This window comes from Stenella coeruleoalba, assembly GCF_951394435.1.
Source record: "Stenella coeruleoalba genome assembly, chromosome: 18".
In the NCBI taxonomy this organism is placed as follows: domain Eukaryota; kingdom Metazoa; phylum Chordata; class Mammalia; order Artiodactyla; family Delphinidae; genus Stenella; species Stenella coeruleoalba.
This window is the reverse complement of record NC_137164.1, coordinates 16,471,847-16,484,105: the sequence shown is the minus strand read 5'-3', so window position 1 is coordinate 16,484,105 and position 12,259 is coordinate 16,471,847. Positions and strand designations below refer to the sequence as shown.

At 44.0% G+C, this 12,259-nt stretch overlaps 1 protein-coding gene across 1 annotated transcript in view; it reads right to left on the bottom strand.

Annotated features, from left to right (window-relative positions):
- LOC307176852 (guanylate cyclase soluble subunit beta-2-like) overlaps positions 1–11,438 on the bottom strand; it is a gene marked incomplete at both ends in the record, with an annotated part of 33,326 nt that extends 21,888 nt beyond the window's left edge. Inside the window, 2 exon segments of the mRNA XM_079903341.1 lie at positions 1,146–1,546; positions 11,372–11,438. Of these exon segments, the coding sequence (XP_079759467.1) occupies positions 1,146–1,546; positions 11,372–11,438 (468 nt within the window).
- Positions 11,439–12,259: the final 821 nt, after the last annotated feature.

Genomic DNA, 12,259 nt, shown 5'->3' with positions numbered 1-12,259 from the left:
AATACATATTTATTAAACAAATAAGTGAAAAAAATTGAAAACCAGAGAGGGCAAGTAACTTGCCCAAGATCACACAGCTAGGAAGCTGCAGAGCTGGTCAGACAGCATCATATAGGCTCATGTGACCCCACAGCCAGGGCTCTCTTCACTCCCTCTTCCTGAGTAGTTCACATGATAACAACAGGACGGATCCGACTACTCATCCTACTTGAAGTCAATTAAGTCACCAAGCCTCTTATTCCTTACTTGAAAATTGGAGGAAATAACTGTTTTCCCATTTAACACCTATGAGGATACATTGTGGTTCATGAGGCACTTTCACATTCAGAATCCCACTTTCTCCTCATGACTACCCGTCAAGGGTAGTTATGAGCATTCAATATAGAAACGGTGAAGAAACAGCTTAGCAAACTCTGAAGGGCCCTAGAAACAAATATTAACTATTTTATATAAAATAATAAACTATTATTATGATATGTGCAAGTGCCGCTTTGCCTTTTCAATGAGCATTTTCTTTTTTAAAAAAGAAAAGGGAGCCTGGCCATTTAAATTTCCAATGATCTCTACAAACAAGAAAACCAAGGACTGAACTCCAGAAGGACATATCCCAGTAGGGAAATTAGTTTAGCACCTCAGGCAGTCACTTCGTGGGTTAATCAGAGTTGGATGGTTTCCGATTCCGGCTCTTGGCCCTGTCAAGTCTTTCCTTCTAATACATGAATAAATGAATCTGGCTGCACAAGTTATTTATCAGCTCCTTCCAGGCCAGGAAACCTGAGGAGGGATTTTGCAAATCCACTGAAACCTGACTGGCTCCCAGCCTTTGTTCCCATTGTGATCAATCTTCTGGATTTAATGTCAACCCCCCCACCAGCCGCCATCAAAATAGGCCCTCCCCCATCACAAAGGCGACCTCTCCAGCTTGCCCTGCTTTGATTCTTGCCGGCCAGTTTATAAAAATGGGCAACAGGTTTTCATTTTCCATTCCTTCCCCCAGAGAACTCAGCCCACCGATGCCGCGTACCGAGCATTCCACAGGCCCCTGGCAACTGCACCCTCTTGGGGGAAGCGGTGAGATGGCCCAGAGCTGCTAGAGTCACCTGCCTCTTCTCAGGGCCAGCAAGATCAGACCTAGATAGGCTTACCTGATAAGGGAGCGCCAGGTAACTCTGGAGGGCATCTAGGTTTTCAATAAACTCCGTGAGAGGGGCTTCCCTGGTGGCGCAGTGGTTGGGGGTCCGCCTGCCGATGCAGGGGGCGCGGGTTCCTGCCCCAGTCTGGGAGGATCCCACGTGCCGCGGAGCGGCTGGTCCCGTGAGCCATGGCCGCTGGGCCTGCGCGTCCGGAGCCTGTGCTTCGCGGCGGGAGAGACCACAGCAGTGAGAGGCCCGCGAACCGCAAAAACAAACAAACAAACAAATAAAAAATAAAATAAACTCCGTGAGATTTCCTCCCAGTGTCCGTAACATCCGGTCATCGCCAGCCATCTTGCAGGATTTAAAGACGTATTCCCCAAAGAGTTTCAGAATGGCTTCCATGCAGACACCTGTGGAATCCAAAATAAAAGCACCGGCCGGCCAGGTATTCATTCGCTTCCAAAGGGTTCCAATCCCAGCTCTGTGATACGTTTCTGAATTCTCTCTAAGCCTTCACTTTCCTCATCAGTAAATGCCAATAATACCATCGAGGTCACGGGGCCACCACGAGAAGCCCCATGCAGACTGGCATCTAGTAGGTGCTCGTTAAATTGGTGAGTCCCCCCCAGTCCTACCCTGGTCTTTTCCATGGCTCCCATGGCAGAAATTTCTCTAGAATCCAGAAGGGGGTTCAAAGCTGTCAGTTTCCTGTGACAATCTCTCCTGCCATCTTTAGACATCTTTGAACACAATGGCCATTAAATGAACTAAAAATCTATCTCTGAGAAATAATTAATATTGCAACTGAAAAACAATACCAACAAATTCATACTATATCAATTGAGCCAGAAGAGGATACCAAATATTTGCAATGGTTTCCCCTTTCTCTCTCATCTCCTCAGCATCCTAGTCTTGTTTTTTTATGATAAGACCAATTATGCAAATATTTATTTTTAGGATCTTTATATGCTATTTACTCTTTTTTTATACAGCAGGTTCTTATTACTTATCTATTTTAAACATACCAGTGTATACATGTCAATCCCAATCTCCCGATTCATCCCACCACCACCACCACCCCGCTTTCCCCCCTTGGTGTCCATACACTTGTTCTCTACCTCAGTGTCTCTATTTCTGCCTTACAAACCGATTCATCTGTACCATTTTTCTACATTCCACATATATGCATTAATATATGATATTTGTTTTTTTTCTTTCTGACTTACTTCACTCTGTATGACAATCTCTAGGTCCAACCATGTCGCTAGTCTTCTTTTCAGGGCAGTTTTTACATTACATCCTCCACAGAAATTTCTCTGACTATCCTACATCACACTGACTTCTCTCTTCCTAAGTGCTGCATTTTTCTTTTCTTCCTAACTGTATGGTAATTCTGCAGGGCAGTGACCTCACACTACATGTTTTCTGAGCTGGACACAAAGTGGGTGCTTGAGAAATCCCTGGGGGTAGGTTTTCGTTGTGAGCGGGGCTATTGCCGCATCTGCTCTGCTGGACTAGGTTGCGCGCCATCATTTGCTTTGTGGAGGGCCATGGAGTGTTTTTAAAGAATGCTTTTTATAGTTCCTGAAACCGTCATTAATCGATGTTATTTTACTCAGTGCTTGCCAAAATCTTGTAAGAGAGATCACCTTATTAACATGTCCCCTTTTTCACAGGTGAGACCGTGGAGGCTGACAGTCACCTATGTGAATTGACCTAAATTACCCAGGGTGGCAGAGGCTCTAACTCTAAATGAGGTGCTTTTTGTGCCATATCCCACAGCCTCTGGAGCAGCAGTTAGAAAAGGGGTCTCCCCCCAAGGTAGGGGCTGCTTATAGGTTTTCATTATCGATACAGGAGACAACACATCCATTCTCCGTGAGAGAACACTCTCTTATTTAGGCTGGTGTGGTGAATCGCGATAGGTCCTGAGGGCCGGGAGAAAGTCTGGAATACCCGGGCTGATGGGAGACCTGTCAGATTCACAGTCACCAGAATCCGTGGCTGGACCCTTGCAGGTTCTATGAGGCTCTGGCTGGGCCTAGAATTCACAAGTGGCTTTCAGCTCTCCAATTCCTACGCTCTCCAGGACCAATTCCTACGGGAGCGGCAAAGGATCCGAGGAGGTCTGGGCACTTTCCAGCCTCTCCTTGCTTCCTAGGATGGCCTGAGCAGCAGCTTTCCTACAGCTCGTTGTTCATAGCCAGCCTGTTGGACAGATCATCGTTCTGCAAGCTGAGCAGAGCGTCCCCACTGAGTTGGTCAGGTCTCATCGGAGGTGAATTATGTATACGTCCCCAAAATGTATTAGGTCTTCAGGATGCAAACGAAGCTTGGACGGTAGGGTGGGTGTGGTATGTGGCTTGTGTTAATTGCCTCTGCCGGGTTCTCTGCTCGTGGGTCCATCCCTAGCTGGATGCAGGCAGGTTTTCTATAACAGCAATCAAGAGCCACCTGCTAACCCCCAAGGGAACTGGAATAATAAATTCCACTCCTGTCTTTTCCAGTGCTGATGAGCCCCTGGGAGGAGAACTCCTGAAAAGTACATGGACACGTGTGGAATTGTTCCTTCCTCTTTCCTCCTTCCACCCCTCCTTTCCTGCTAAATCTAGCTTGTTCAAGCTGAGGAAAAAGAAAAAAACAAACAAAAAAAAACCAGCTGTGCTGCGCATCCCCTAGGCTGGAGCTCTGAGCAGGTGCATCCTGTAACCTGCTGGGAAAGTACAATCCCAGAGGCCTCCCCATCCCAGGGACCTCTCTCAGGTGGACTGGGCTGTCTGCAAGACCAGCAAAGTTGTATTAAAGTGGCAGTGGCAGCCTTGTGTAGAGAGACTGTCTGCTTGACTTTTAGGTCTATAAACATACAAAAATCCGTGAAGTTTCTTGTTCCAGACACTGGTTATTTTGTCTCTGGGCACCCAGCTCTGTTCATAGGAAGGACATCTGGCGGAGTGGCCGACTCTTCCTTGAACAAGCATCTTGGGTTTGGGTGTGGTCTTTCCCATCTGTGCTGGGTTTGGGGCTTCCTGTAGGATTTGTAGTTGAGAATGCTTGTCCAGCAGAGGACAAAGGTCACTTTTCAAAACCAACACCTGAATAGTGTAGTTATACAGTTTCCCCTCAGTGAACCTAGGATTCCACGAGTTTTCTAAGTCACAGGGGGTCAGAGATATATAGGAAATGCCAAGAAAATGCAAGACAGAATGAAACACAGATCGTAGATGCCTTAGCATATGTTTTGGTAGTGCAAAGGAGAGTCTATAGCATGCTTAGTATTCTAGCTTTTGTGTAGCAAATAAGGGGAAATAAAGAAATATCCATCTATCTACTTATTTGTACAAAAATAAACACAAGAGACTATTGAGACTTTATCTACAGGGCACTGGGAATGGGTAGAAATGTTAGAATGGTTATGGAGAGTGTGTGTACGCAGGTGGTGGGGAACTTCTCTGAGTGTAAGTTTTTGCAGAGTTCTGGTTTGCAGAATCATGTTAATGATTCATACGCTTACATTAAAGAAAATAAGATCAATAAGGATAGGGAAAACTCTAAGATGGAATACAAACAGAAACATAATTAACAAAACAGTATTTCAACAGAACAGTTCTGAATAACCTAATTGCCCAAGAAAAAAATAACCCAGTAAAATTTGAACATGGTATTTAGAATTTCTCCTTAGGATAAAGAAAAAACCAAATTTAAACAAATATTTGACTGTAGCGAGTAGGCTTCCTTCTCACAGCAGTATGGGTCAGCAATTCTGAAACGATTTTCTAAACACTCAAGGATGAAACCTGTAAGTAAATACGTGGTAAATGATGGGAAGCAGCTTTCTCATTATGCGAGAAAGAAGACTAGAATGAAGTTTGTGGGGTAGGTTAGGAAATCTACCCTAAGAAGACCACAAAACCCATCACAGTTTCAGATAGATGGATAGAAAGGAAGAAAGAGAGGGAGGAAGACGACAGATAGATGGATGGGGTGTGTGTGTGTGTGTGTGTGTGTGTGTGTGTGTTCAGGGTTCCTTGGAGAAATGGCAGATTTCAGGGCTGGGGCAGGAAAATGATGAGTTTATAACATCTTGTCACACCAGAAAGTAAAGAAGTGATCAAAGAATGATGGGGGAGGGAGGGTGGGAGGGGGACACAAGAGGGAAGGGATATGGGGATATATGTATACATATAGCTAATTCACTTTGCTATACAGCAGAAACTAACACAACATTGTAAAGCAATTATACTCCAATAAAGGTGCTAAAAAAAAAAATAAGAATGATGGGGACATGTCAAGGACACAAGGACCAGCTTGGAGGGGCTCTAACTGGCTAAATCTTGGCGAATTTGAGCATCAAAATAATTAAAGGATTACAACCTACTAAAAAATGAGTCAAGCATTCACACTGGGATGGATGGATAGATGGATAGATAGATAGATAGGGAAAATTCTTCCTTATAGTAGAAATTCAACTAATAAATGTAAAAGAAATGATATACTTAGAAAATCACCATTTGGCCACTCTTATAATTATTAATTCAGATAAGAATCACCAATGAATACTAAAATTAGGGAAAGAGAAGTTTGAGAAACAGCAAGATAATATACATAGTCTGAAAGTATCTTCTCACAAGATACTAATTTCAAAGGGGAAAAATAATAACTTTACAGTGGAGAAACCTGGCAGATTCCATATTAACTAAGCAATCAAAGTTAACAGCAATAATGGGACAAATCGACATAAGATGCCTCCTGATACAATGAACTGGGAAGGAAAAAACATTACTCTGGGGTCTTTCCACCAAGAAAGCATAGCCTGAATTGAATCATGGGAAGATATCAGATAATCCTGAGTTGAGGGTCATGCTACCAAATAGCTGACCAGAACTTTCCAAAGATGTCAATGTTATAAGACCCAAAGAAAGACTTGGGGACTGTTCCAGACTGCAGAAAGCCAAAGAAATGTGACAACTGACATGATCCAGGGTTTTCTTTTGTCCTACAGGTCATTACTGGGAAAGCTGGAAAAATCTCAATGAAATCTGTAGATGAGATAATAGCACCGTATCAATGTTCACTTCCTGAGTTTGATAGTTGTACTGTAGTTACTTAAGAGAACTTTTAGGGATAAAGAGACATCATTTTCTTAACATACCAACGATTCAGGAAAAAAAAATATAGATATAGAGAGAAGGATAGAGCCAACATGGTAAAATGTTAACATTTGGGGAATATAGATGAAGAGTCTATGGCAATCCTTTGTACTATTCTTACAAACCTTCTGTGAGTTTGAAATTATGTCAAAGTAAAAAGGGTTTTCCGATTGTCCTGAAAAGACCTTAGGAAATCTAATATTAGAAGACCACAGTTATCCACGGCCAGCTGAGATACGGCTGGGTCCTGGGCCTCTGTAATATTCTGAATTTTGAATTTTGCTAGGTATAATCAGGGTATTATGATCATGCTTTAAAATGTCTTTATGTTGTTAGAGACTCATACTGAAATATTTACAGGTACAATTATGGAAAACCTGAGATTCGTTTTAAGACTTTCCAGCAAGAACAAAACCAGAAAAAAGGGTAGAGGAACCAGAGAGATGAAACGAGATTGGTGAAATAGGAATAATGATTGAAGCTGGGTGAAGGGTATGTGGGCTTCAGTGTATAATTCTCTCGACTTTAGTGTGTGTGTGAAAATTCTATTAAAAAGTGGGGTTTTTTTTTTTTTAAATAGAAGACTTCTTCGATGGCAGGGAAATAAGTGTCACAAAGCGTCTGTGCTTGGCTTCCCAGGAGAGCTGTAGAGGCTTCTGGGGAGTTTTTCAATTGGAATGATGTATAAACTCAAACTTTCTGACTTAACAAGCTTGACTCTTTGGCGTCACCAGGAAATGTTTACTAATTGCTGGGCGACAGCTCAAGGGAATGGAAAGAGCAGAGGTAGACTGTGCAAGGCAGCGGGAGGGGACACCTGCTAAGGCTCAGTGGGGGCCCCAGAGCCACTGCTGCCCACGCTGGGTCTTCTGGGCAAAGGGCTGCTCAGGGCTGGACTTCCCACGACCCTTGCCTGCTTCCCATCACCCAGAAACAGGCAACAGGAGCTACTCTTCATGGTGACCCACCTGAGGCACCCAGAAAAGCATGTACTCTTCCACAAGACAGGGAAGTGATTGCCATGCATTTTTTGAGAGTTTTCTGTTGAAAATGGGTATTTTTTTTCCCCAAAGCTTTGGTTTCCAAAAGAATAAGTTTTAGGTATCAGGAAAGAACTATTCACCTAGAGTACTCTCCTTCTCAAATAATATATGGCTTTAGCCAGGCACAAGATAACCAGTGGGGAAATCTTCTGTGAGGAGATAGAGGCCTTTAAGAAGTGGAGAAGGGAACTTCCATGGTGGTCCAGTGGTTAAGACTCCACGCTTCCATTGTGGGAGGCAAGGGTTCGATCCCTGGTTGGGAAACTAAGATCCTGCATGCCACACGGCGTGCCAAAAAAATTTTTTTTAAAAAAAAGAAGAAGAAGAAAAGGAGAGGAACAGCTGCCCATGTTGGTACCATAGGCTGCAAGAAGGAAACAGACTCTAAATTGGGAGGGCTGGGTTCCAGGTGCAGCAATAAGTTGATCAGGCAATAGAGAAAAGGGAGCTGGGAAATGGATGCAGGCAGCTCAGGTGGGAGACCCTTTGCAGCCAGGGCGCAGTCTCACTCATGCCTGGTATAAGCTGCCAGCTTCCAGGTGAGCTTTGAAACAGAGACGTTGGCCCAACTAGGGGTCCACCGGGTGGTCTCAGTGGACCTGCTTTGCTGGTCCACTGAGAGAGAGGGGCCTGCTTTGCTGAGTACCCACTCTGTGGTAGGCACTTTGCTTACATTACTGGACATCATCTTTAGGATAACCATCCAAGGTAGGTGCTGTAGGTACCAGTGATGTTTACCGATGGGGAATTTGCCCCCAGGTTACCCTATTAGGAGACGATACAGCCAGGGGACTCACCCAGGGCTCGCTGATTCCAAAGCCCTCACCAGAGATCTCATGCCCACCCAGCCAACTGCCCCTCCCGCCCGCAGGCTGCAACGATGGCCTTGGAGCCGGGACACCTGAGTTCCAGCCTCATTTTGGGTTGGTTGCAGGGTTTGGGTTGCTTATCTTACCTCAGAGGGTCACAGTAAAGATCAAATATGATGAGGCCTGATTTGAGGACTTTGTAAAATTTTATGTTGTTACTCTTCTTTTTACAGAGGGAGGTGCAGAGAAGGCTTGCCGATGGCTAACTGTTGAAATGCGTTTCACTACTGGTTTCTTAGCGAGCGAAGTCTAGACGGGCACGACTGTGTCCAATGGCTGTTGTGTGTTGTTTTGAATTTTGTCACTTCAGATCACTAATAACCCACTTACAGACTAAGTAGGCACTTATTCATATACAGAACAATTCTTATGCAAGGCTCAACCTGCCATCTGGTCCCATCCTGAATTATGCTAATTAGAAAGCACAGAGCTATGCAGTGGCAGAGTGGTCTGGAAAAGTCCCAACAATTGCTTAAAGGTAGAGAAACGGCATTCTGGAGCCCACTTGGAAGGCAAAGCACTAACGAGTGGTAATGGAGCGTGCTTTTTTCTTTGTCTAAGGGAAGAGTTTGTCTCAATTGACGAGTGTCTTTTATTAAACAGTGAAATGCCCTTCCTGCAGACTTCTTTCCTTCGGCAGGGATTTGCTCTCTCTGATTCATGGGAGATACATGTTAGACATGATAGATAGAAAGATAGAAAGATAGATGATAGATAGATAGAAAGATAGATAGATAGATAGATGATAGATAGATAGGCAGGTAGATGTACAACCAGGGCACTCACCCAGGTCTCTCTGATTCCAAAGCCTTTGCTAGAGACGTAGTCAGTCTATATATCTATATCTGTATCTATGTCTGTATCTATTTCTATCAATAGATAGATAGATGTGGAGAGAAACTACACAGCCTATACTTCCCAGGGCCATCCTGTCTCCAAGTCTCAAGCATGTGTTTACTCAGATTTGAATCTCAGCTTTTGATTTGAAAAATGCATTCACTGTTCTTATATACCATTTCAGGGATAGGTCAACAGATGTCGTTGAGATAAACAAGAAGAAAACACCCTTCTGATTTTCAAAGCCGGACAGATAGAAATCACAGCGGTAGACTTTGGCCTTTGGTAGAAAGGTGGTGTGAGTCAGACCACACATTGGTCTATAAACTTGTTGCTGCCTCTGAACGTATTAGTTGGTTTGGAACTGTGAATGCACTGCGGCAGGTGTGTGACAGGGTCTCTCTGCTAAAGGTACTGCTACACCACATGGTGTCCACAATCATACATAGTTACGATAACAGCCTGGGCATGATATTAGACGTATGTAGCATTTCCTTCTGGACATATAAAAACTTATTAGATTCCGGTACTGGTCTGTCAGGGCTGCCTTAACTACATACTGTAGACTGGAGGGCTTTGGACTTCTGGCCTCCACAACTATGGGAGAATAAATTTCTGTTATTTGAAGCCACCCAATTTGTGGTACTTTGTTAAGGCAGCCCTCGGAAATCAATACAGAGGGAAGGAAGGGAGGAGATTTTTTTGAGAACTTATTATACACCAGGTACCACATTTGGTATATTCCACATATATTATCTCATTTAATCCTCAAAACAACTCTGAAGGGTAGATCTTATAATTATTCTCATTTGAACAGTGAAAACTATGACGGAATAAGTTAGTTGTCCTCGGTCCTTAAACTAGAAAGGCAAAGAGCTAACGTCTCTCTTTGTCCTGTAGCTGTGCCCCTTAGTGCCTGGGGAGTGAGCAAGTTAATATAATAAACCATCCCTTGCTGATATATCCATTCTGGGAGTACATGTGCATTGTAAATGGGACCATCCATATATTGTCCCCCCAGTTATGACCCTGTCAATGGCATTTTAGTGTCTGGGCAGATGGCAAGATGTCCCATGGCAGAGCAGATGAGGGAGAATGGCCCTCAGCACCCCACAAAGCACACCATATCCATTTCCAGAGAAACACAATGGGATTCTCAGTGCTGTTCTTTCTGACAGCCAGAAGTCATTGTGACGATCTATTTCAAAGATATAACAACATCTGTCAGAGACAACATCGAGGCCAAATATGACAGTGGTGTTGCAGATGATGAAACTCTGTGTTGCTCACAATTTTTGCCCATAAGACGCATAAGGTTACTCAAATGGAAAGGATGAGTTACCAGGTTGGGGTGGGTCTGAAATCCAATACGACTGCAGTCCTTATAGGAAGAGGGAAATTTGGACCTAGAGACATAGACACACAGGGGAAAGGTGGCCCTATGAAGACGGAAGCAGAGATTGGAAGTATGCCATCACAAGGAACACTTGGGGTCACCAGGACCTGGAAGAGGAAGGATTCTTCCCTAGAACCTTCAGAGGGAGCTTGGCCCTGCTGGCAACTTGATTTCACACTTCTGGGCCCTGAGCTATGATAGAATAAATTTCTGTTGTTGAAGCCACCCAGTTAGTAGTACCGTTGATGCTCATTATTTGTAGATCCGTATTTGCAAATTTACCTGCTCCCTAAAGTGTACTTGTAACCCCCAAATCAATACTCATCAGAGCTTTCGTGGTCATTCGTGGATGTGTACAGAGCAGGGAAAAAAGTGAGCCACCGAACATGCATGTTTCTGGCTAAGGTCACAGGAGGCAATGCTCTGCGTTCTGGACTCGGTTCTCAGACTATAAACAGGTGTCCTCTCGGCAACCTATGTAGTACTACGTTTTTGCATTTTTGTTCTTTTCGTTGGTCAGCTGTTTAAAATGCTCCAAAGCCTGGTGCTGAAGTGCTGTCCAGTGTCCTAATCACAGGAAGGCTGTGATGTGCCTTACAGAGAAAATACATGCCTTAGATAAGCTTCATTCCGGCACGAGTTACAGTGCTGTTGGCCGTGAGTTCAATGTTAATGAATCAACAATACATATGGAAAAATGTGTCTTTAAACAGACACACACACAAAATAAGATTATGTATTTATGAGTTATGCAAATGAAAATGGTTGTGGCCAGAGGCTCTCAGGAACCTAACCTTATCTTTCCTATAGGAACAATGGCTCAGTATTTGCTAATTCAGTGTTTGTAAACTTTACAGACCAGAACTACCGCAGATAATGAGAACTGAACATACTTTGCTACAGCAGCCCCAGAAAGCCAAAAAAAAGCCCTATTCAGACTTACCAAGAACCTTGCAAGCCTCTTGGATGAGCTTAATGGTGATGACGTCATCATACACTGTGTAAGTCATGAAGGCATCCTGCACTTCTGCAGAAGCTCTGAAAGATAAATCAAGGTGCAATGGAAATCCAGCAACTGGAGCTTTGCCCCAGGAATATATCCACCGACCTAGCAAGATATAGAAAGAACACTCCTGATCATAAGGGATGGGAAGCATTAGAGTGTTTGGGTGTCAGCTCTTCAAAGAAGCCTTCCCTGGAGCCCAGTTTGGATCAAGAGCTCCCTTCTTGAGTACCCACAGCAGGCTATGAGTTTCCCCAACTTCTATCCAGATTATTGGTCTTACCCTCTAGACTGGGTTCCTTGATTGTGATTTTTATTGTGACACCTTTGAAGACCCTGCAGACAGCAGTGTGCTTGGCATGTGTTAAGAACCTAATACATGGTAGTGAACTTGGAGCTCTGTGGTCATGGAGCCTCCTTCTCTGAAGCAGGTAGAGTAGCTCACGGTTTTACACTGTGCTTGGCTGGGTTGTAGGAGTTACTGCTGGACTTTGGTCTTGCAACAGCTAACCAGACCTGGTGAAGAGAGGCTTAACCTGGGAGTCAGAAGGTTTGCACTCTTGGCTTGGCTCTTGTGTGAATCACTGAAGTGTAGTTAGCAATTCAGTCAACTTAGGGGGAAGGAGGCAGGTCAGGGAATGCTTCTCTGAGACAGGGAGGTTTCATTGGAACTGAGGAATGGTTAGGCCAAGAGGAGCATTCTGGACACAGAGAATGTGCTTCGTGGCAGCAGAGAGCACATTTGAAGAGCAGCGAAGAGTACAGAACATTTGAGTTGATCCCAGAACACACCATAGAATCTCGGAATTGGGGGAGGTGAGAAATTTC